General features: G+C 37.0%; 1 protein-coding gene across 1 annotated transcript in view; it reads right to left on the reverse strand.

Moving 5' to 3' along the window:
* The window catches only part of puf (ubiquitinyl hydrolase 1 puf), an 88,908-nt gene that overhangs the window by 34,059 nt on the left and 28,899 nt on the right, over nucleotides 1-25,950 (reverse strand). Inside the window, exons 15-29 of the mRNA XM_071594451.1 lie at nucleotides 24,879-25,285; nucleotides 22,650-22,857; nucleotides 21,958-22,084; nucleotides 21,076-21,309; nucleotides 20,260-20,454; nucleotides 16,892-17,119; nucleotides 16,630-16,765; nucleotides 15,427-15,722; nucleotides 13,367-13,486; nucleotides 11,250-11,558; nucleotides 8,763-8,874; nucleotides 7,237-7,448; nucleotides 5,905-6,073; nucleotides 4,960-5,306; nucleotides 883-1,086 (exon numbers count right to left, since the gene is read on the reverse strand). Of these exons, the coding sequence (XP_071450552.1) occupies nucleotides 883-1,086; nucleotides 4,960-5,306; nucleotides 5,905-6,073; nucleotides 7,237-7,448; nucleotides 8,763-8,874; nucleotides 11,250-11,558; nucleotides 13,367-13,486; nucleotides 15,427-15,722; nucleotides 16,630-16,765; nucleotides 16,892-17,119; nucleotides 20,260-20,454; nucleotides 21,076-21,309; nucleotides 21,958-22,084; nucleotides 22,650-22,857; nucleotides 24,879-25,285 (3,304 nt within the window). The remainder of the gene's footprint in view (nucleotides 1-882; nucleotides 1,087-4,959; nucleotides 5,307-5,904; nucleotides 6,074-7,236; nucleotides 7,449-8,762; nucleotides 8,875-11,249; nucleotides 11,559-13,366; nucleotides 13,487-15,426; nucleotides 15,723-16,629; nucleotides 16,766-16,891; nucleotides 17,120-20,259; nucleotides 20,455-21,075; nucleotides 21,310-21,957; nucleotides 22,085-22,649; nucleotides 22,858-24,878; nucleotides 25,286-25,950) is intronic.

Genomic DNA, 25,950 nt, shown 5'->3' on the forward strand with positions numbered 1-25,950 from the left:
AAGCTGCTCTTTGATGAATAAAGATTATTATTATTGCAATTTTTCATGCATAATTTAAGAAAAATACCATCTAACTGGAGTATTAGCTACCCTTAAATTCCCAGCTCAGAGTGCAAATAGGTTCAGGCCAAAAAGTAATTTCCTAAAACAGGAAAATAAATTAGTAATAATTCTGAATCATTAGCACACGAAGGAGGAATATGCACCTGGCACATTACCACTCAAAAGAGAAATATACTTAAAAGGAACAAGCAAAAGATCAGACCTTGACTTAAATGCATATAGATATGGTCATTATGCCGCAAAAAATACATTAAAAGTATTATTTCTTCAGTCACTTTCCCTAAAAAAATTATTTTTATTAAAGTGGTTGAGTCAGCGGAAAAACCAATTTTCTTAAAAAAATAAACAACCTTACAAGCTGCTTATGGTATTGATATTGGTACATAAAAATTATGTAGATAGCACACATATAATGCCAGTCAAAGCAAATGATTTTAACACTGGGTAATTCCAACATTTTCAATACATATCTGCAAGTGACTCCATTAAAGTAACTGTCACAGCATCTCCCACAATTCTTTGAATATCATAGAATTGATAAGAATTAACACATTCAGTAACAAAACAACTGACGAAGAATACAAACCTATCAATTATTTTTATTAAAAAAAACTTTTTCACATCACTAATTTTCAATTGCATCTCAATTTTCTTCATTGCACCCTATTAAAATGACTATATGTAAAAAAGCAATAGGCCAAACAATAACATTCAAACAAGTGAAATGTGGATGTTACAATTTTCTACTCAAATAACCCTTAAAATGATAATTTTTTGGCCTATGGTGGTATACAATAGTTGGTCAAGAAAATAGCTTACCAATGACACCACATTGTTACTGATAACACCACAGAATAGGGTCTTGACCAATTTCTTGAGTTCTGGTGTCATTTCTTCCAGCTTTGACACTAAATCTATGAAAAATTCTGCCATATCCTTCTGCTCCCCCGTGTTCAAAGGTTGATGGTCCATTGTGTATACCCTGCAGAAACTCCTCGGGTTGTATGCCTTGCGCTCACTTTCCTAGAAAAGTAATACAATCAATGTAAGGTTTCATAAATCATGGAAGTACACAAAAGTTCACATTCTTAATTCACGAGAGAAAGTCTCTTCTAATTAATTACAATTAAAAAAATGGATTGACAAAGACATTTAATATAATCAAATAGGATGATTGATTTGCAATATTTCTTCACTTTTTAAGTGATACAGAGGTTATCTTTTACACAGAATTTTAATCAATATATCACAATGATGTTTTAAAACATTTCTACGGCAAATTGATCGCCATACTGACATTATTGAAATGAGTAGCTTATTGAAGTGTTCTTTCATCATACATATCTTCAGATGTCATCGATATCTAGATCTTAAAAGCAAAAGTGAACATACTAAAATAAAAAACAGATTCAATTCAAATCCATTGAAAAACCACATACTACCTTGATCAAAAAGTTCCCGGAATAACCACCGTGTGGCGCTCCCATCGTTCCGATTTGAGTTCTGTTTTTTTTGTTAAATTGGTACATCTGTTGTTGATATTCCCTTTAAATCTTAGTGTCATACCTTGACATTTGCAAAAGTTACGTAGCTAAGAGTACATCTATCTCTGTGTGTGTTGGCGATTTTTTACAATTTCAGAAATGGATTTAAATTTGCAACAACGAACTTGTATTAAATTTTGCGTAAAAAACGGATTTAGTGGCGCACGGACGTTGGAAATGTTGGAAAAGTGTTTCGGCAACGATTCTCTAAAAAAAACGGTCGTTTACCAGTGGCACGAGCGTTTCAGAAGTGGTCGTGAGTCAATCGAAGATGATGAACGCAGTGGCAGACCATCGACATCGAAAGTCGGTGAAAAAATTGATAAAGTAAAAGAAATGAGGGTCAATAACCGCAAATTAACCATCAGAGAAATAGCGGAGGACTTGAACATTGCCTATGGATCCACCCAAGACATTGTGGTTAATGATTTGGGTTTCCGTCGTGTAGCAGCAAAGTTGGTGCCAAAAGACCTCAATTTCATGCAAAAAAGAGACCGTGTTGACGTCGCAAAAGACATGATTTGCGAGGCTGAATCCGATCCCACATTCATCAAAAGGATCATTACTGGAGACGAGACGTGGGTTTATGAGTACGACACGCAATCCAGACATCAGGCAAGTGAATGGCGTTCACCAAATGAGCCGAGACCAAAAAAACCACGTCGTTTTCAGTCAAAAAAGAAGGCAATGCTGACGGTTTTCATGGATTACAACGGTGTAGTGCATCATGAATTTTTGCCAGAAGGCCAGACAGTAAACAAAGAGTATTATTTGGGCGTTATGAGACGTTTGCGTGAAGCAATTCGCCGAAAGAGACCAGAAATGTGGGCAGAAAACTCGTGGATTTTGCACCATGATAATGCACCGTCGCACAGTGCTATCATTATTCGTAATTTTTTGACGAAAAATGCAACAAATACCATCCAACAGCCACCGAATTCACCTGATTTGGCTCCCTGTGACTTCTTTCTGTTCAATCGAGTTAAAAAACCATTACGGGGAACGCGTTTTAGCAGCCGAGAGGAAGTAATGGAAAAATCGCAGGAAGCACTGATGGACATACCGAAAACCGACCGTAACTTTTGCAAATGTCAAGTTATGACACTAAGATTTAAAGGGAATATCAACAACAGATGTACCAATTTAACAAAAAAACAGAACTCAAATCGGAACGATGGGAGCGCCACACGGTGGTTATTCCGGGAACTTTTTGATCAAGGTAGTATACGATGTCACACTGGAGTAGTTTTATCACACAAAATATTCACAATATATGCACTCACATAATCATCACATAAAAATATGGCACATCATTGGTTTGCAAGTCAATGGTCAGCAAATATTTTGTTTAAAATTCACCTCTTGTTTGTTAACAACTCATTGAACAAATTTCAGCAATATAATATAGCCATATTTTTTTTCTGTTTACGGCATAGCATGAAGCCACAAATTCAAGTCTCTTGAATCACTCCTATGATGTTCCAAACTAAACACTGGCCCTTTTATGAAATAGATTCTCAAGGCTGAGCTGACTTCAGTTGCCAAGTTCATCATGCATGTCTTAAGGAAACCACAAAAGAAAGAAAATATTTTAATCATTATTTCAATTCATATTCTCATCTATTGTCCATGAAGCAAAAAGAAAAATTTTAATGACAGGGTTCATAAATGCTCTCTATTGAAACATAAGGAAAATATTATAATAATTAAGCAGTGGTTTTTGTTTAAGAGCAGATATTTTTACTGGAGGCTAAATCTTCACATCAATTAACTAATAGCACAATAATTAACAAATTGAAAATCAAAAATTCAACATAGGTATGTATATAAACAAAAAGGTGTGTATGAAACTTTCAAAGTCTAAACTATTAAAGGCCAATTTAATGGTGGAAAGATGATGTAACTTTGCAAAATTTCACAGCATTTATTGGTATACCTAACACCATACAACATTTGAATGCCTTAATATAATTAACTGTTTCAGGCGCAACTCTCTGGATTTGTTCCATGATGAATAATATCAACATTAAACTTTGTAAATCCACATGAAAAATAAATTTGAACTCGACCCAGGTTTCACTGTGGTGCAACATCATCAGGCCCTCAGGGTCAAAGTTTTATTATGACATTATTCATTGGAATTCCATTCAGTTGTCTTGAACCTTAAAGATATCATCGAAATGCTAGAAAATGACATTTTAACGTTAAAACATATCATGCTGCTCAAAAAACGCATGAAAATTTCAAAAAGGTATATCATCTTTCTATCCTTAAGTGTGCATAAAATTTCTGAAACGGCTGAAATAGCATTTTGTTAAAATGTATTACATAAATGCCCTCGTTGGTATCACATATAATTTTTATACAATGGAAGTTGGTTGATACATTTTTGCAAGGGACATAAAAATGAATGTGTTAATCAGTAAAAATGTACCAACAAGGATAAGAAAACATAGCCATTTAAATAATTCCAAGATGAGATGATTTAGTAGCCATCATAAATATAATGATAGCTAGAATTCATCATATTTTCCTCTTCGTAATCACTATGAAGCATAAACTTCTAAAAATTGTCATCAAATCATAGAACAGTAAGCATGGCGTGACCAATGGCAAGATGTCATTGCACTCAAAATGCTTGTGGAAAGTAATCTTGCAAGCTCAGTTTAAATCTCCTTCACATTTGAAGACAATGTTAACAGTTATGCCAGCCCAGATAAAACAAATTGCTATTAACTCACAAACAGCATCCCTTCCAATCAGATGTGCATCATTTTCAAATGATTTGGGCAATGGAACTAGTGACTGCACCTGGATGAAATTACATGGCCAAAAGACCATGACCGATGAAACCATTATTGAATTAACCCTTTGAAGAGGCTAGTTGAGAATTTATACTTATTTTTTCCTGTTTCGATAAAAAAAAACATAAATCAAGAATTCATCATCACTCAAACTGAACTAAACCAAATAATATTGTTTCCATATCCATGCCACAGAATCAGGAACTCAAAAAACCAGTCTATTACAGATGGAAAATGTGCCAAGGAGGAAACAGGTCCTGTGAAACCTTAATTTTTAACTAAAATATCGAATAATTACCCAGATCTTTCACACTTCCAAATTTCAATTAAAACGGAAATATTTTAGATGATCGACTACATGTGCATCATGTTATCCAGTTCCCATTGTATACTCTGGTATGTGGTCTTTTGGGAACTTAATTCAATTTGAAGCAATGTAACACTAAACCCTCCATTGATCAAATGGAGGACAACGTTCGCTGTGGATTTTGGCACATGCACGCCATGGAAGTGGGCGGTTCAAAGCATGCGATCCAGATACTACATACCATCAAGTATGCAAACATTCGCTGCATCTCCCGCAGTGTTTGCTCATGTTTCCCAGGCACAGCAACCTTGACAATCCCGCTCTCATCGGTCCTGGGTTCCTCACAGGGATTTGAACCCTGCTCCACTGCGGCATCGCCCTCAGCTCCCCCTGTCAGGGGCCTCCCACCTCCCATGGCCGAGCATTGGGCGCTCAGGATGGAGAGCCTTGCCTGAGGCATCATGTAAAGGTGCTGCATGCAGGACGCCATGTAGCAAGTGGCACCCAAGTTGGTGAGTCCAACGTAGCCACAGTCGGACCTACCGTCTTCATGTGGCCAATAATCCCATGGATAAGGGGCATGGGAATCTATGCGAGAGGGAAGAGTAAAGAAAGGAAATAAATTTAATTTAATTGCCCTAAAACAATTACTACCAATTTTTGTGAAGGGGCTACACAACCCTTGTAGTAAGCATTGCCTACAGGATTTACCAAAAGTTGAGACCAGGACCCTTTGGTCAGCAGAAAACCACTTCAGCTACTAGAAATCCACTCCAATATTGATCCACGGTAAAATTATTCCAAAACAGTTTTAACTTCTTTCACTTATGTACACTAATTTCTCACTTTACTTAATATGCATATACTTGACATCATTCACTTTTCAGATTTCCATTATGTAGCACATCACTTTTAAATAGGTGTCTTAAGCAAGACTGAGGAGGAGAATAAGGACTTACAAAAGTGCTGTGATTTTTACACTCTGAAATTGTTGCATTGAAATGCAAATTAGCGGACGACTCCATTAAAAGTTACTATTGTGGCATCTCCCGCAGTTTCTTGGAACTCAAAAAAGTGGTCTCCGTTCATGTTATACATTCATCAGAGCTACTAGAATACTTCTTTATCATATTTCATTTATGTTAAACCATAGGGACATTCCCTGATAACTGTTTGTATGGCATACCTGGTTGATGTTGGAGGAGCAGCTTTTCATGGAGAAGACGATAATTCTCTGGGCACCCCTTGACCATTTCCACCAGGAGATCATAAGCTGACGAACGGGAGAGGCGAGACTTGCACTTAGGCACGTGTCTTTTTCGAGGATTCGGCAATGAAAACAGATATTTGAACACCTGCAATTAACAGAATGCATTAATAAAACACATTTACATTCGCCATCATCATCTATAGCAACCACACATTTGGCTGCTTCCCCTTGGAGACAATGACAGGAAAAAAATCATAACATCCTGTCCTATTTGAAAGATGTCTTTAGGCCTAATCAAGGCTTATATTACATAAGAGATATTTACAAACTTTTACCCAATTAGTTTTGAGATGTTGACGATACAACACACGCTGCCCATGTGAAATGGCAGGGTCTTCGAGATATACTCCAGTACACTCATGCTTGCCCCAGTGATTTGCTTACGTTCATGAAATAGGTTGCAATTACTCCTGATTATAAATGGGAGATTTATATCACTCAGAACTAATTCAACTGCTAAGACTAATACCAGCTTCAGAGTGTATACACACACATCTCTGGTTGTGGACCCAAGAAATTAATTGTGGCATATTTCTGAAAGAGAAACAACTACATATTCCTACTGTTCCTCACAACTATTTCTATACTTCAGTCAGTGAGGGCTACTGGTTTACAATTTATCCCAAATAAAACCATTATGATGCCGTCACCAAAACCTGTAGAATGACGCCCTTGGTAAGGAGGTATGGGAATTTTTAACAAATTGAACATCTGAAAATAGCACGCAGCATTAACGACTGCTGCTATTTCCACGAAAAATGCACCTTTGGCATCCTAGAATGCAGCATAGCATTTCTGAAAGACTGAGAGACCTTAGAAAAATATTTCTTATCTCTTTCTACATGGAAGATTACCTATGTTTCCACTTCAACTCTATTTTCCTGAATTTGTGACATTTAATTATTCAAAGAGATTTATTTTGAGTATAATGCTACGTCCCAGAGACATTCCAGAGGAAGATAAGATTTATTTGCAATCAATCATAAATGTGTCCATCATATTAGGTGAAAACAGCAGTAGTTTATTAATCTAAGGACCTGCATAGATTGATATCATCAACACCAAGTTGAAAATATAAAATGAGACAACATTAAAAGATATCTATCATTCATTAGCTCAAGTTGGAATTTAAAACCAAGACTATTTGAGGGTGGATAACATACATGACATTTTGAACACCCATGCTGGTATCTGTAAAAAAAATTATCATGGAAGAAATCCAATTTGTGATAGTGAAAAGACTCTTACCTGAACAAGAAAGTCTTGACATTCTTTGCTGTCTTTGAAAGGAGGGTTATGCTTTAACACATTAGACATTAAATTTATGAGACCAATGAGACCATCATCTTCCACTGTATTGTGCCTTGTTTCCAGGAATTCTCTTGAAATGATTGAATCCATTAGCTTTTTTGCCAGGCCTTCCAAATCTATTGGGCAATCCTGAGGGTCTTCAATGCTCTCTGAGAAAAGGAATAAAAACGAAGTCACACTCAGTACAAAATATGCAGAGTTTATCATTGTAAGAAACTGTCCCAATAACAATATGATAAAATATAGAACACCTATAGAACACCATTACTATGGTCCTAAAATATTCAACAAAGGATACCCAATCCCTGAATTTTATTTAGCATCTACTTTATTTCCTAAATTTAAAATCGTTTCCTGTCTTTTCTAAATATTGCAAATTGATAAAATATTATAAGACCAGATTATGACATGGGATTTGAACTCAAACTATTTTCCTGCACATAAGCCAACTATCACCATTCAAAGAATTTCGTCTAATAACTAGCTACACAAAATGTACATAAATTGGAACCTGTTGTCATTCAGGGAAAAATTCATCGAATATTTGAACATAAGTACGCCCAAATTTAATGTCTATGCTTTTGTGTAAATGTTTTCTGTGATAATTCACAAAGAAGTCTTCTATATATTGTTTAATTTTTCCTCATCTTTTTATTAAATAAATAATTCATTCCATCCAACCAAAAATTTAGCATAATTAGAATTACAGTAAGTTGGTTAGTCGCAGTTACAAGAAGTTAACTCCTCAATGCTCAGAAGAATAAAATAATGTTTCATACCACATATTGCAATCATTCATTCTCAGTTCCATTACCTCAAGTTTCACTTAACTCTGGCAGTAAAAGTTGAAGATATTAACTGTAGAGTAGTACACTCACAAGTGAAGAACATGATAACAGAGAACAACACTCCCCAGGTCTGCTGAAAGACTCCAGCGTATAGTGAGCCAATCTTCAAGAGATCCCGACAGTCTCATTCCCTAAACCTGATCTCAGTCAAAACTAACAAATCAAGATTATTGGAATCCCATGCAACCAATACTTTCTGCAACTAGCCTCTTATTTACTTCTTTATACATTGAAACTACCTTAAATAATTAAAATTTTATCAATTTCCCAGGCCTTTGCATTTATTACCTAGTCTATCCTTTGCTATGCAATATTTACGATGTGCCCCGAGGGGAGACCAAAATCAGAATGAAGCCTCAGGTGGTTTAAATAATCCTGAATAAGAGGAAGTCCACCAAGTGCATTTTTACAACGTCATCGGTTCCTAAAATGTCAGGTCTTTTGAATCCTGATTTCAATTCATCTGTGTTGAATAGGATACAATATGTTAAAGATAATAAAAATAGAACTAGGTAATATGATTTTGGCACCAAAATTTAGTCAACCACATCTCCAAGAAACTGCCCTTTTTCTGTGTGAAAAAGGTGGTCTTGGGGATGGGAAAGAACATCTCACCTTTGACCACATCCTCTGGCAGACCATCCACGAGGCGGCAGAGCAGCCAAAAATAGTCTCTACAAGCAGGACCGTATGCTTCTTTCCCATCCTCTGAGTGATGATGCAGCACCTGTCACAGTGTTCATTTAAGTTATCCACTTATTTCCGAACATAAAAAAATACAACTAAACATCAATCAATTTTCAAATTATGATTTATTAACACAAATTTTAACCTCGAGTGTCAAGTTAACTGTAAAAAATATCACAGGCATTCTGAGGTCCGGGATATATATTGCTTACATGGAAATCTTTATTCACCTCCTAATTTATTGATCATTTCAAATTTTCTTCCCAATTTCATTTATTCATAGCCATTTCAACAAATAAACAAGAAAAACAAGTTTTATTTGATACTTTTAGAAAAAAATAATTTTTGAAGAAATCGTGCAGAATCCCATACATGCATGAGCATCCTATAAGATGAACTATGATCTGGTGCTTTCCTGAGCATTTTCCTCTGGGCAGATGAGTATTTTGATACCGATTGATAAAAAGCCTCACTCATCTGCCATGAGGATGATGCACAAGCAGAGCTTTGAACCACCAGCCAACCAACATAGAACCCCGTTGAAAACCCAAGAAAACTTCATAAACCTTATAACATGTTATATGTTGCATTTTTACATTTGCAACATAAGAAATAGTGGTAAATATAAGCATAGTGGAACATTTATTAACATGAATGTAACTTTTTATATCCTGATTTCATCATCCTAACCTGGGGGAATCAGTTAATCAAGTATGCCGAGCTAATTTCTGAAAACTATGGCTTATGTTGTGCAGTTTCCCATTGCCACTTTGATTTAAATTCTGCACCATCATTACATTAATTTGAAATCACATCTCATGGCACTCTTGAGTGAGTAAAATAGTGAATGCCATTGCTTTGTGCCATCCTATCTGTCCACATCACATCTATATCTGTGCAAGGAATTGTTAATTAAGTCACGTGTAACACACAAATAATTGATTGTGAGCACTCGGCTCTTTAATAAGAAGTTTTGTTTTTGGTTTAAAATCACTTCTCATACAATTCACCACACGTTTTGCATGTCTCTCAAGTCCTTATCAGATGAGCTGCAGTTTACAGCATTAGTCAAATCACGGGAGAAGTCTCTATATTTACATTATTCTAAATTCAAACATTTGAGCATCAAAATCCATCATTGAATTACTATTAACAAGTTAAATTAATAAAAAAAATTTATATACAATCTAAAAATTGGCTGGAAAATATGAAGTTATCCCAATAATATTAAAACTTATTTTAAATTTAAATAAATAAGAATGTAAACCTTTACTCCATATGACGCATTGAGAAATTACCATGGATATCAATTGGTATGCTTTAATTAGCTTTGCATGTGGTTTTACTCTGTTTTACAGGTGGTGTCCAAACATTCCCCACCACACGCCCTCACAGCAGCTTGTGGAGTATTATGTTGATATAGAATTTGAAAGAATTGCTTGGGGCTCAAATTTAAGCCCCCATGGCAGCAATGGGAAGTAAAATTTAGCTATTTACTTTCATAAACACAATTTGATGCTTCCTCCAGAGACCTAATTGGCATAATGTAAATTTACTACACCAAACTTATGTAATTTCAGTCAATAATTCAATAAGAATAAATTGAAAATCAAATTTTATGGCTCATTTACTGGCATAAAATCAAACTTTTCATAAAATCATGATACAGAATATCTAGACTCTACTTTATTAGCATTCAAAAATTTGTCTTCTTGAGTTTTAGACATTACAAAGATTCTCTAAGGATCCCTTTTGATCCTCTTAGGCTTTATGTCTTACCTTACCACCCACTCTCATTCCTAAAGGGCTACATATATGGCAATATCTAACAACCACATAAAAGGGTCAAAAATAGTCATTTTTTATTATTGATAGCTAAGATTTTAATTAAGCAATGCCTAATATTATTAACTTTAAATATCAATGGATTTATATGTCAAATTATTGAATTTATTGACTTTATTGAATTGAATTATTTAAATGAAAGGCTGCATCTTCTGGGGAGATTAATGCAGTGATTTGCAGTTGCCTTCAACATTGCAGAGCTGCAATATGTTTTGATAGAAACATAATGGAAGGGAGGATTGAAAAAAAGATACAGCAAGGAAGACCAAGAGACGAGTAAACAGGATACATTTAGAAGGATGTAAAACAAGGAAGCTATGAGGGAATGACAGAATCAATACTGAATAGAGAAGAATGGGGGAGCAGCATTAAACCAATCTCAGGTTTGAAATACCGATGACGATTAAGATATTTTTAATCCACATAATCCATTTCAATGAAACTTGATCAAAGTCTTTGGAGTCTCTTCTTTTCCTTAAAAAAATAATGGAATATGAAACTCCAGGGCCAGATAACTTGACAACTTAATCAGTAATGAAAATAGTTAATGAACAAAGGAGCCCTCTTCACCTCAGAGCCATGGTACGAGGGCCTCATCCCCTCGGCCACCTGTAGGTATTGCAGCAGGAGGGCTAACACCGGAGCAGCAGCCACATTTGCCCTCGCCAGTATGCCAGATGAGGTCCCCTTGGGTCCCAGGCAGAGGCGGTAGACAGCGGTGCATGCTTCCCGACGAACGGCAGGCTCTGGGTCCTCCAGGACAAGCCGTCGTAGCCAGATGGGGAAGTGTGGACAGCAGAGGAGGGCCTCCCGCACTGTTTCCCCATGGCCCTCTGAGTGCGCCCACGACACCAATATAGATGTGGCATGGTGCACCACCTACAAGGAAACAACAAAGAGGCCCAAGGCACGACACACGTTTCATTTAATTTCCAACACTGCTTATGCCCCTCATAGCAACACCACTAGTAGAATTCTGTTAAATTTTTCATCTGTTTTGACTATCTTGCAATTTCTCAAACAGTGCAGTCCTTCATTTTATGCATTCCTGTTCTCAAATTTTTTTTCAATTTTCCAAACGAAATTTCTATCATATTCCCGAATATTTCTCCCAAGCACTACAAATCTTAATAGGCTTTCAGAACATGGATCGTTCTGTATGATTTTACGTTCCACTGGAATCAATGACGGTGATCCAATTAAAATTTCAGTTTTTATCCACCATACTTATGAAGTTGCCCATAGCAAATATCACCCTACCTCAAAAAAAAGGAGCATTGTTGCCCTCATCAAGAATTCAAGATTGCCACGTCAAATTCCTTAAGCTTTTATTTTAAATCAGCCCTTTAACCCATTTTCCCCAGATTTTAGAGAAAATTTAGCTTTTCTCAATTTCCTGATTATATCAACATTGAGCAGACACCTTGTTAAAAGTAAAATAAATCAGTTTCAAAGAGAATAAACAGCTAAACAGCTGCCATGCTTATTCCAAGTATTTTGAAAGCACTACTGCTGTTGGAAAACAAACCTATTACATTTTGCACCGAACAGATAAGCTTGTCCAGTCAGTAACCCGTTTCTTCAAAGATTATTGCAAAATTAATTTAAATTCATTTTAATTAATAATCTTTTCATTAAAAAAAAGAATTGAGCATTATACAAAATAATATATAAAAGTCATAGTCATAAATGAACTGATTAAAAAAAAAAATAGAAGAAAAATCAATTTTAAAACCCTGAGGGGCAGTGAAATTTAACAAAATCTGGGTCCAAAAAATTTAATTTGTGGTATTTACAGCAGTGATTTCTGCAGAAAATGATTCAGACTAAACATTATTTCTAGAGAGAAATCTTTTCCCTTTCCATTAATTTGCAAATTCGGCATATCACCATACATGTACATAATATAGCTCTATAGTCAGGAATTTGACTGGTTTTCCATACCAAACAATGACATTACTTGTTGGAATCAAAAGCCTAGGAAAAAGCAAATAAGTGCATGAATGAATGTGCAGTGAAGACTTTCCAATCTCCATAAAAATTCAGATGATAACTTGGCACATGAATTCCACTATGCATAACTACACTCAGTGCCTTTGCCTTGTGATGACATACAACAAAAATGGCAGGAGAATCCGACAACTTTTTGTTTTACCAAAATCAACAAAAAAAACTTGTTTAAAAATGTTTTAGGAAAACTGCAATATTGTGATAATGAAAAGTTAATCTTTCCAAATAAGCAGTAATTTTATGATCTATCAATTGTGAATTCGTTAATAATAAATGGCGATTTCTCATGCATACAATTCCCAGTCTTGTCCTCCTTTCCAGTTCAGACATTGAATCCACCGTAGTTCAGAGGCTTTAATGGCAGGATGAGAAATAGTACTTTTGCTTACTTCAACAGTCATTTCAGTTCACTCTTGAAGCCAAACAAATAAAAATGGATGGAGTGGTCTTGTATTTAGTTTTTCCAGCTTCTTAATTTAAATGACCAGCATGTGAAAAACAAAATACAGGACCGTATACATATTTTGGCCCAAATTGATTCAAAAAAAAGAATTACCAATCACATAGATTTAAGTAAAATGTATAAAACACGCACCTAATTTGACAATTATTTTCTATTCCCTTAAAATCAAGATAGAGGAAAATTATACAAGGATAATTAGTAACGGCATATTTACCTGAGCTCTTCCCCAAAAACTGGTCTCATATTGGTTTGGATCACGAGGAAGAGACACTTCACACAATATATTGGTCAGCCTAGGAAGCACTGTTTTCACATCCATCATTTGGAGGAGAGGCTGAAAAAGATATTTAAAACATAACATATAATATTGCATACTGACAAGGAATCATTTTCTCAAGTATTACAGTTTGTTTATTTGTATTAATTAGTGAGATAAATATAATTAACACTTTTTCATGAATGGAGATCAAATTAAACTTGAAAACTGCACAATGAGCTTCCTACGCTTGTGCCGACCATTTGAATAAACACTCAATCATTACACTGAAGGGACCTCGGCCTCTTTCTCTAGCAAGAGAAAGTTAAAAAATTTTTTAAATATCTTCTGAAAGTGGATTCAACCAAGTTATGACTAAATAACATTTTGCATGCATTTATGAAATTAAGGGATTTCATGACACTACGGCCCATTGGATATAGACATCCAACCAAAAAGTGAACCCCCTAATAACATACGTGGTCATGTACTTGGACTTTTACTTTCTATTGCACCTACATACTTTTATCAGCGGTGTTCTTCAAAAATTAATCAAATGTAAACCATCCAACAAAACTTCAAGTCTTCTCAGCTATAAATACATGCATAAATACACTGGTCAACCCATTACCTCGGACACCTTAGCAATAATGTATTCTGCACTATGAAACCCTAATGAAGGTGCATACAAAAACCCATGCCATTTAAGGTAATAAAATATCCAGCAAAAATACTTCTTCCATGATGATTACAATTACGAGATTCCTCATTATTCTATTAAATACATGTCCGCACTAAAGAGTCAATTGATTTCACTGTAAACCTATGAAATAATGCTACCGCCATGATTTTTTCCCTTTGAAATTTCATTCCTTCTGAAAGTTTTTCATTGAATGTCAGCAGAGAATATGTTTCTATTCTGACAGCCAGTTTTGTTGGTCTTGCATGCTTGGTGGCAGAAAATGCCATTGACCAAAATATGACAAAACATACATATTTATTTTCTCAATATCAGAAACATCATAAACCTTAGTATAAAAAGGGACACCGAGAAACTTTAGGGGGCAACTGAGAAAGCAGATGCCTTTGCATTAGATTGAATTACATCCCTTACAAGCAAATACAATAGAGAAGATAGTCAGAGCCTTCCTTGAGCAGTGCTAAGAATCACTTAAACTGCTAAGACGAATGACCTCCCCTACAGGCAAATGACCAAGGTCCCAAAAGATTTCCAAATTGGTACCCACAAAATCAAATGAATTTCACAAATGAGGCAAATATTTTAGCTACTACGGGTCATGCATAGGAAGACCAAAGAGTTAAAAAAAATAGATAATAACAACCATCTGCCATTGGGCAGAGCTTTCAACAACTTCAAAGCACGACTGACAACAAACAAAAGCCCCATTTCTAGTGGCTTGTTCAAGAATTAAAAGAAATCATGAAAGAATCCTAAAAACTTCAATATGGAATGCAACCATGCACAATCTTCTTACCTCCTCGAAATACAAAAGGATCAATCAGAGAGAATTCAGACTCTGCCAATGAGAATACATCCACTAGATGAAGGAGATTTATAAAAGATTTAACAAAAATACATTGTTATGTGAATGTTGACCTAAGTTCACGCAAAAAATTAACTTCACATTCTAAAAGGAGCTATTCCATACAGTTTCCATGAATTCTTGTAAAAATTGGAAATATTGCAATGGCAGGTCACTTCAGGCACTAGAAAATGAGTCACGATCAGATTTGATAGGAAAACTTACAGAGCATGCCCTTGCTCTTAAATATTCAACTTATTAAATTTGACTTGAAAATGAATATGATCTATTTGTTGAGTTACTTTAAGCTTGTCTATCACAATGAGAACTGAGTCATTGCCATGAATATGCTCAACTCCAAATCAAGTGGCATTTCTTAAGTTCTTATGGAGAACATTAACTGGCCCTCAGTTGGGGAGGGTGAAAGAAATCTCTCCCAATCTCACTGGTCATGCACACACACACATTTCTCACCTCTTCCAGGCTGAGCACGGCTGGGTATTCCCCATTCACCACCTTCCCCGAAGCATACGGTCCACGCACAGCCCGTCCCCGGCCCCTCTGCCGCCCACCCTGAGACAACGCATCCCCTGGCTCTTCCATCGAGGAGGGGAATGCCACACGTCCACGGTGCGTGCCAGCCCACGTGCCCCCGGCATCCAGCTGTGACGATGTGCCAAGCGTCCAGAGTAGTCCGAGGAGGGAGGCGAGGCAGTCCAGCTGCCAATCCCACCCACCCCCTCCCCCTCCTCCCCCACGTTGCAGGACCCCTGCCGACACATACATACATACACACTTATAGGGAGGGGACATATGAAACAACTGTTCAGAACAACAGGGAACCCAACAGCAATATGTGAACACATGCATGATCCAACCAATACTGTTGTACAAGGACATTTTGTACTTGCTTAACATGTGTTCCATTCGTGGGTAATATGCGTATGTCTTTAAGAAGTGCCGTGACATCCACAAGAGAGGAATCATGCTAATTTCCAACCAATAAAGGTGAGTTACGGCTCCATTTAAAAGTATTTTAAGACTTAGGGCTTTTAAGTGCAGCAAGATGTCACTTACACTGGGAGAGGAAATAGCTCTAGGGTGCCCGGCTCAGACAATATAATGAGAAGTGGGTTGAAAATGGCCAAAAATAGCACGTTTGGCATATGAGGAGGCTATAAAATAAGAATCAAGGGAGGTCAAAATGGATGAAATGAGAATCAATGTGAGCGATATAGCCTTCAAACTGCAGGGGACAAAAAGTAACACAAGCCTGTGGCACATTCAATTGAATTCAATCGCTGCATGAGGGATGCACATCCTTCAAAGAGCACACAATTTTTGCCAAATATGAAGGAGATTTGGGGAAGTGGCAGGGGTGCTGAATTTGAATATTTCACAAGAGTGAGATTTTTCTTCTCAGGAGAACAGGAGTTTGTACCTCAAGTAATACCATTCTAAAGAATTATTCTTGGACAAAATTTTCACAAAACTCTTGAGAAGATCCAGCCAAGTACTCATGTGAATGTGTACCTTCAATCTTCGAGACAATTTCAATTCAGAGTACTTAAGTTGGGCACAATGTTTGTAAATTGCAATATCTATGCCTGTAAATATGTTATCTATAACTATTGGTGAAAAAAGTGACAAGGGTATCGATTTATAAAATAAACTTACCTGACATAAAGATGTCAAAGAGATGCCTTAATCCACCACATTTAATAAACTTTTGACTCCAACTAACAGTACTAACAGAATTTTTTTCATTATCACAACTTGACGATGAGTTGGAAGAATCTCCGCTACAATGAGCCTGATGGATTGAAAAAAAAGTAGCCAATTGGAAAGAGAAATATCCTTCAAAAAAAATATAATCTGGAATAATTTCCAGTTAACAACTTCATGTGATGGAATAATTTTGAGGACAATAATTACTTACATTGCGTGAGATCCTACTGACTGGCCGACAAAGACATTCAACAATGCGTAAGGAGTACATGAGTCTCTGTGGTGCCTCAGGATCCAACAAGTCCCGGAGAGAGGGCACAGTTGGTCCACTGCAAAGGTCACGAAAGCCTCGGAGGATGGTGGGGCTGGTAGGCAAGAGGGCGAGGATGTCCCACACCCTCCTCGACAATACTTGGGCTTTGGTGTGAGGCATGTGGTGCTGCATATGGCAACAAAAGTAAATGACAGGCTTGTGAGAATGTTTGTTTACCAAGGATGGGCATCATTTGAAGTCCCGAGTATTTTAAAGGAAGGATGAAAAATATATTTGTACACTGCAATTCAAATAATCAGGAATAGTGTATTTTCTTTTATATATTTCAAAGACACTTTTGCTAGTATGTTCTCAAACTTGATGAAATCGCTAATTACTCGTGAACCAGATTTTAACACAGTTTTTATGATTATACTTTGAATACCATTCAATGACTGCTACACAGGAATCAAATGTATAATCTATATGCATAGTTATTTACAAAATAAATTTAGGCAACAAGCGATAGCTCACATTATTGCCCCTTGTTTTTAACATGTGCTATGGCTATGACCACTTTGACTTGGGTTGTCAAAGAAAAAAATGAACATAAACGCAAGCTAAAGCATAAATATAAATGATACAAATTTTGTGAAATTGTTCATAGTATTAGGCATCTCTCTTTTAAATCCAATGGTTTTAATGGCAATTTTGAGCTTGTTTATTTACCATTTAAAAGTTTACACTAGTAACAATTCCAGTTTACTTAAATTTTGTGCCCCATGGATGATTTTAAAATCGATGCATAACATAAAACCATAAACACAGTAATCAACCTCAAGTTCAGTTTGGTAGATGATGATAGTGTTCACCCAGTACTAAGCTTGCCATGGTTTGATATTCACACATCAGGGTAGGGGGGCCAGAGCCTTTCCCTGGGCTAGTTATGGTTTCCCAGGGAATTTGGTACCCAAAAAGTCACACAGCTTTGTTAGAGCTGAGGGCATCCAGAGAGACTTGCTCAAGAATCGAACCAGGGCCCTCCAGTTGGCAATCCAACACTCTACCCCTGGACTCCCACAACATATCTTTCCAAATAGAAGCCAATCCCAGACTGAAGTGAACCCCCTAAAAATCGCCATCATATTTTAGAAAAATAATTTATGTTTTAAGATTTAGCACTGAATCATACCAAACATGATCAATCAACCTATAATATGTAATAAATTGCTTTATTACATTGTTAACATGAGACCTCGTGATAATTTTATGCATTTTGGTTTGTTTTGTTAACATAAAAGTAACTTTTCATACCCTGATTTTGTCATCCAAGACTGAGGTAGTCAGTTAATCATGCCGGCAGATTCATTTTCAGGAGTATTGCCATGGACAGTTCTATGGTTTAGAACACTTCAACCAGCCTCTCAGACTGTTACAGGGTTCGTCCGGAAAATAAGTGTACTGACTCCTGGGCTGGGCGCGCCGCTCCAGGCACGCCCGCGTGGAGCGGCGCGCCTGGAGCACCGCTCTGACGGGCTGCGATTGGAGGGGGGTATGTTAGCAAGCGACGCTGAAAAAGGCAGTCGGCTCTGAGCTGTGGTGTAGTGAGGAGCTCTGTTAACGCGAACCTCCACGCTCGACCCACGTCACGGAACGCGATGCCGAAGTTTTTGGAGCAGCGTTATTCCATCAAATTTGCGGTAAAGCTTGGGAAATCATCTACCGAAACTGTCGGTATGATTAACCAGGCTTACGGGGAGTCAGCCATGTCCAGAAACATGATCTTTCGGTGGCACAAGATGTTCGTGGAGGGCAGAGAAGAGGTCGACGACGAGTCTTCGAGAGGTTCCCGATGATGCCTTCGCAGGAGCGTTCCAGGAATGGGAACGCCGCTGGAACAAGTGTATCGACTCACAAGGGTCCTATTTTGAGGAATATTAGCTTGAGATATGTAAAAGTGTAATAAATTTTTTTTCCTGAGCTCAGTACACTTATTTTCCGGACGAACCCTGTATATCCGGATACATTTTTTTTTTGGAACCAATTCAAAAGCAGAAGGGCAGATGTCAAAGATGTGCAGTTTGTAGCTTCCCATTGTACCACTGTGTAGTTTCCCATTGCCACCTTGATTTTAATTCTGATTTTATTATTATTTTTTCCAGGAGTTTTCAAGGATTTCCCCAATCTTAAAGGATGGCTCATTAACCTTATTAAATCTTGTTTGTTTCAATTGTATTTTTTAATTGTTTGTTGTTATTTTTTGTTTTGTTAATTTAATTGTATTTTAAATTCTAACTAGGGACTTTTCATTCCAAATCAAGTTGGCAAAGCTGGCAAGGGTTTTCCAAGGCGTCGTTATATTTTTGAACCCATGTTTTACGACACACTTGATTGAGTAAAATAATGAATGCCATTGCTGTGTGTTATCCTCTCTTTTCATATCACTGTCATCCCACATCTGGAACTCCTACCCTGGGAATTTTTCATCGAATGCAAACAATAGCATCATAAGCGTTCTACTTTTTCAAAGCAGTTTTGCTATTACCCTTCAATCGCCTCTCATTTAATCAGCTACAAACATTGCATTAGCATCTTTCTGTTATTTTTCAAACGACTTACACAGTTTGTAGCATTCATTAAACCCAGAGAAGAAGCCTCATATACTAAATTTTTGGTATTAAAACAGTTAAGCATCAAAACTCACGATCACAGTATTATTGAACATGATTAATTAACAAAACAAACTTTGACAGAACCTCAAAATCAACTAAAAAATATAAACAACAGTCATCAACATAAAATGAACTGAAAGTTCTTTCAACTACATTCAACAGATTCAGGCAAGATGCAGTGGAAGTTTGTCATCTTGAGGAAAACAAATGTGCACCTTTCCACAGGTTTAAACCTGTTGAAAAGTGCAAATTTGTTTTTCTCATAACTTATTTCAACTGCAGTGAAATGTAATATTAACCTTTATTCTTTGTGATATTATGCATTGCCCAGTGAGATGGAAAGAAGTTTTTCTGAGGCTAGAATTTAAGCTGATAGGTGACTTTTTAATATTATAAATTGAAACAAAAAACATTTGACATCTATTTGGGCGAATATGGTAGTGTATTTGGAATTCCAATGCTTTGAGTCTTGAAAAAATACGTTTAGGGAGAGATGAAATGTCTTTCACATCAGAACTATGCAAACTGCCATTATTCTTCTTCACCATTTAAGATGTGAAAGTCACACCCTATATTTCCAGGCAACACCAGATTTTATGCATATTAACTCTGCAATAGCAACGGCACACCCAACAAAACAGTGGAAGAACTCACCCCCTTCCTGTCCCAAGCCTCCATGCACCCAAGGGTCTGCATGAGGCTGAACAGCTGGTCAAAGTATGGAGGCTGCAGGAGAAGGGTGGTGGGCAGGGATTCCTTGGGGGGAGGGGGCAGTGATGATGTTGCCTCCCCTGAATACCTCCGCCCAGCCTTGCGAGGCCTTGCCACGCCCGTGGAAATGAAGACAAGCTGGAAAACATGAGCAATAGTCAACAATTAATGAACTATTAAATAAACCAAAGTTCACCAATCACTCTTGATCTTTGATAAGAAGTTCTATCAAGAATTTACCATGCCCTCCATCCTGTAAACCGTAAATATCAGTTGATGGCAATTTTGCGACAGAAATTTATAACCCACCTAAAAAAATTTAAACAATTACATTAACATAAAATACTGTTACTGCCATATCCTATTTATTTTATAGGGGTCTTACTGGACAGTATGATTAAGGCTATGGATGTAGAATGACCATTTAAAGTATAGAAACAGACACAGGGATTACAGTACCAACTGGCTCTTTAACTAACAAATAATTATTATAATCATCATTAGTTTCCAATGAAAAAACTTGTCATGACATCAAGCAAATTTCTTGACTTATAATTACAACTGTTTGTACTTTTTGAAGTTACAACTTCAGAGAGAGAAGAGGTATCACTGTTACAAAACAACACTCACAATCCATGTATCACATCCATTAAATCTTCTGGTGGTAACAGAAACTTAGATCCCAAATATGAAAGTTCAGAGAGTGATTATGTTTACACTCTTCAAACAGATAGTAGATGTACAAAAAGATGCCCATACCTGCAAGTCCTTGAGTCCAACTTCATGAAGGGTCTTTTCATCAAAATCTGTGGTGAGCTCCTGCCCTTGTGTGATCATTCGGATTGGCCCATCTTGCAGTGCGCACACCTGGGTAGTCAAGGTTCCATCAGTCGGGTTATTTTTCCTACGAGCCCTCTGCATGGACTCCCACCAATGAGTCACCTCTGCCCTCAAGTCAGCTATGTAGTCACCTGCAGTGAGCTCCAAGGTCACCTGAAATCAAAGGAGGGTCAGTTGCTAACAATTCAGTTTTTGGCTTTCTCCAAAGTTGAGGTTCTATGCATGAGAAAGATTTCCTACAGAATAATGATCATATGAACAGAGGATGATTCTATTAGACATTTCCTCAGTGGGATAAAAAAACTCATTTTTACAAATGGTAATTTTTGAGTATTTTGCTATGATGAGTTTTCACTAAAAAAAAACTAAATCTTGTACATCAACAACGTGAAAAAAAAAGGAATTAAAAATTTTGAACTCCGGAGAAGACTTCGGTAAATTTGGAGAAGGAATGAATTTACATCAATTTGTATATCTTACCTTATATTACACATAGTTTTATGATATAGTAATGTTAAATCAAAAATTAACTCCTTTAATGCCAACTAGAATATGCTCTTTGACAATAATTTCCTTTCTCCATAAACATGGGGTGACTCCATTATTTTTAAGCTGCACAGATCCATTAAATTATGGAAACGAAATGTAAGATAGGCCACTAAGTGGATAGAATGTCAGCAGTTTTTACTATTCTCGCAGCAATTTAGTCCCATACCAATGGCATTAATCTGTCCAAGGGGAATGGCTACAGTTTACTTGATCAGCACGTAACGAATGAGCAGATGGAGAGCTCTCCATTACCTTTTCCGCATTCCCCGCTGGTCTGATGAGTATTCTCAATGGGATGCCAACTCGTTCAGGCACCAGGCTTACCCCACCCTTGGTTCCTTCATCTTCAAGTTCCCATCGTCTCAGGTGATAGGCATATCTGAGAATTTGATCATCATTAATTACTTTGATTAATTACAAACATTAATAGCCACATTGCCTTTGAGCAAAATCATATCTAGAAAGAGATGATACAGAGGTAGACCAATACACAGGAAAATATAAGAAAAACTGCATGAGAGAAAGAATGGAGAGATTCACAGTTCAGATGATTCAGTGAAGGAATTGGTAAATAGTATTCTTATTCTGGAATTTTTTAATGCAATATTCATGCCACCCAACCATCCCTATGGCAATATTAAAAGAATAATGACCACTTCATCACTGAAACATTTAAATGAATCCATAAATGCAAGAGCTAAATGCAAATTGATGTCCGGACAATTTTTTGTCAACACAAGTGAAAACAATTACGCTAAATCTGAAATGCCATCCTCCATGTTCACATTCAGAACAGTCCCGGCAGTTGTGCAACCACTACACCCTCTCTTGGGTGTAGAACTGAAGTACATGAGAAATGAATTCATCCCCCCTTCACTTTCATTTGTAGAATTTTCATTCTACTGGGAAAGTAAACCATGAGAGTGAAGGCTTGCAAATCATACCTCTTTCTGAAAGTTTCCAGATGAGTCCGGAGTAAAAGCAAAGCCCTTTGAATGCAGAGGAGGCTGGCTTCTTCGTTGACATGCTTCTCCAAGTCCGCCGAAGCTGCTGCCAAGTGAGCCATGCATTGCGTCACAAATTCTCTCTCATGTTCCAGACGATGGCCAACATAGTACGCATTGAGATATTGGATTGCCGAGATGCTCACATCTGAAATTATAATGTGCAAAAGTAAAAAATAATACACATCTATAGAACCCACCAGTAAGAATTTAAATAGAGTAAACCATCAATTATTCATGCTAATGGATGCATGATGGAGTATGGATAATCGAAAAACATGGATAACAGAAAAACACAGATAACCTAAATACACGGAAAATATGGCCGTGATATAAACGGAGACCTTACTTTTTCATTCCTTTAGATTATTTCCAGTTTTTATCAAAGGAAAGGACAATTCCTTTCGATTTTACAAACATTTACAGGTGGAATTATGGTTTTACAAGAACAGAACTATGTGATCAAGTAAACAGCAGATCGTATTTTCCTCAGGAAGATAAGCAAATCACATAGCCAGGAAAAACAAATGACTGGCAAAGGACAGAAATTGACAAAGGATCGCTGAGATGGATTCATATTTGTCATATAATACCGACTGAAATAATGCAATGTACATAAGTAATTAATTGATGACTTCTTCATTGCATAGTAAAGCATTAGTGAATTTGCTCACCTCAAAGGAGAATATGGAATTCTGAGGGATAATGAATGTGAGGGAAACTATGGATAGTACAAAAATGTTTAAATTAAGACAAAATACTGTTGACACCTTTTGAATTAGTCAAGTTGAAAAATTTTAGAAAAGCTCATGCATTTGAAAGTATTTTTTTTAAAGTGCATCAAGGATTAAGAGCATTTAACAATCTTTATGATTGTAACTTTATTAAAATTTTGAGATGCTGGGAAGAGAGAACAGCACGGTTAATCTGCAAAATGGATAATCCAAATACAAGCTGCCACTACCCCGCCAAAATTGCTGCCTCTACCCCGGATTCACCCGATCTGGCTCCCTGTGACTTTTACTTATTCCCTAACATGAAGAAATGGCTTGTGCAAAAATTTTTTAGCTCAAACGAGGAAGTTATAGCCGAGGCAGAGGCATATTTTGGAGAGTTCAAAAAATCCTATTTTTTGGAGGGGTTAAAAAAATGGCCGGAACGTTGGGAGAAGTGTATCTTTCTAAAAGGGCATATGTTGAAAAATAAAATAAATGAAAGATGGTTTCTCCATTTCTAACATGGGTACTTATTGAACCGCCCTCGTAACTTCATTGGCAAACATTGACTAAATCATAATACATTTTTTGTTCAAAAGAATATTTATGTTTTCACTTAATCATTTCATATTTCACTGATGAGGTGTTAGTTCATCGTCATACAGTGATGGTTTATACTGAACCAAGTCTATGAATGGATTTGGTTCACTGTGGTTCATCATGAAATAATTTGAGACATTAAGTTATTGGCATGGACCAAATTACATGATTCCAATCATTGAAAATCTCACCCGAACTCCAGGGTAATACTATATCACCACTTTCAAAAATCTTAAACCAAACAGTTCAAATTACCGCAGATAGATATTCTGTTTATTTAAGCCAATGAAGTTATCTATCTAAAACAACCAAAATGCATAATAATAAAACTAAGTCGTGAAATTTTCTAAATAACTATGGAAGCCCATGCAAATCCTTTATAAATGCATTTGGAAAAAACACTCGGAAAATCTAACATAAAAATTCAAATGGCAGGAACAATGAAAATGAAATGATGTACTATCAGGGTTTGACATGTGTTGGAATAATAAGAAGTTGACGTACCCTAAAAAACTTTTTGCAGAGAGGAAGAAAGTACAAATTCCAATAGTGCATATCAGCAGTTTTATTGCATATATCTACTATGGGAAATATTCGTGTGTACTATCGAAAACAAAAGATGCTCAAGGGGAACAAACTCAACTGTAACATGAATGGGGATGACAGATAATTGCATTGAAGGCATCACCCGCAGTGCATTTTAATGTCAGACATCATCATTCAGTCTTCAAGGCTACCTCGGCACTCATTCCCGGGAAAAGGAACAACGCCAGGTCCCTGAGACTATGTGATAGTTTTTCTGGACGCATGGTAATCTGTCATATCTGATTGGAAAAACAAAGAGGGAGCTTACCAGTGCTGTCTGCTCTGAGGGCTATCTTCCACATGTGATCCATGCCCATCCCATCCTCGTCCCCATTTGAGCCATCCTCGGAGACAATCTCGTCCGAGTCCTCCTGGGTGGATGCACCACCACCACTGCCCCCTCGCACTCCCCTTTTGCCACTGGGACGTGCCAGGTCACACAGCCTTTGGAAGAGCCCCAGGGCTGTCATGCCCATTGACTCGGGCCTCAGCATTGGCAGCTTCCTCAGATACAGGTGCTCGAGAGTTTGCGGACCAAGGGCATGGTGGGCTCGCTCCGTGGCATCCCGCCCTCCCCAACGGCACTGTGCCAAAAACCATGTGAAAAGGTCATCCGAGCAGCGCTGATCACTTGCCAGGCAGTCCCATAGCACGTCAACCTGTTCCACACTCAGCCTGAAGTGAGACAGAAGAAGTTGAGGCAAGTTAGACTTCACAGTGAGTGAAATGGAATATGTCGTCATCATCATGAGAAATTAATTAACTTAGCATTTCAACCCAGTCCATCCTCCAATCAAAATCATGCATGAACTCAGCCATTATTCTAGTTGTCATCAATTATTAACACACTTCTGAGTCTCTCTGTGTGAAATCTTGATAATTAAACAGTCATTCCTGAAGCACTGGAGATATCATCATAATTCATATTGAAGTATATTCAAGCTTGCAATGACATTATCAAGGCAGAGAAACTAATTTTTCAATTTAGATTTTCCTAAGTTGATACCCCACAAATATCGTCTACTTTCCAAATCACATCACATTTTTTAATTTACTTTGCATTTTTCATATCTTTTGTTCACAGCCAGCCCTTCCCTTTAAACATATGCTTCCTAAATCCTTATCATTTAAATTCATAACCTCATCATTCTTCACTACCATAGTACCTCCATGCCAATCTCATTACCGTTTGACTGTTAACCCAAAATGACCTCTAATTGGAGGTACTGGGAGTCATAAATGTGGGAGCTACACAACAGTAGTCACTACGGAGAAAGGCATCATTCTCAGGTGTAATTTTTAATAAATCTGATTGGCCCATCAGGAATATTTACAAACTT

The sequence above is a fragment of the Hetaerina americana genome, unplaced genomic scaffold (assembly GCF_022747635.1).
Source record: "Hetaerina americana unplaced genomic scaffold, ioHetAmer1.1.p SCAF_61, whole genome shotgun sequence".
Lineage (NCBI taxonomy): Eukaryota > Metazoa > Arthropoda > Insecta > Odonata > Calopterygidae > Hetaerina > Hetaerina americana.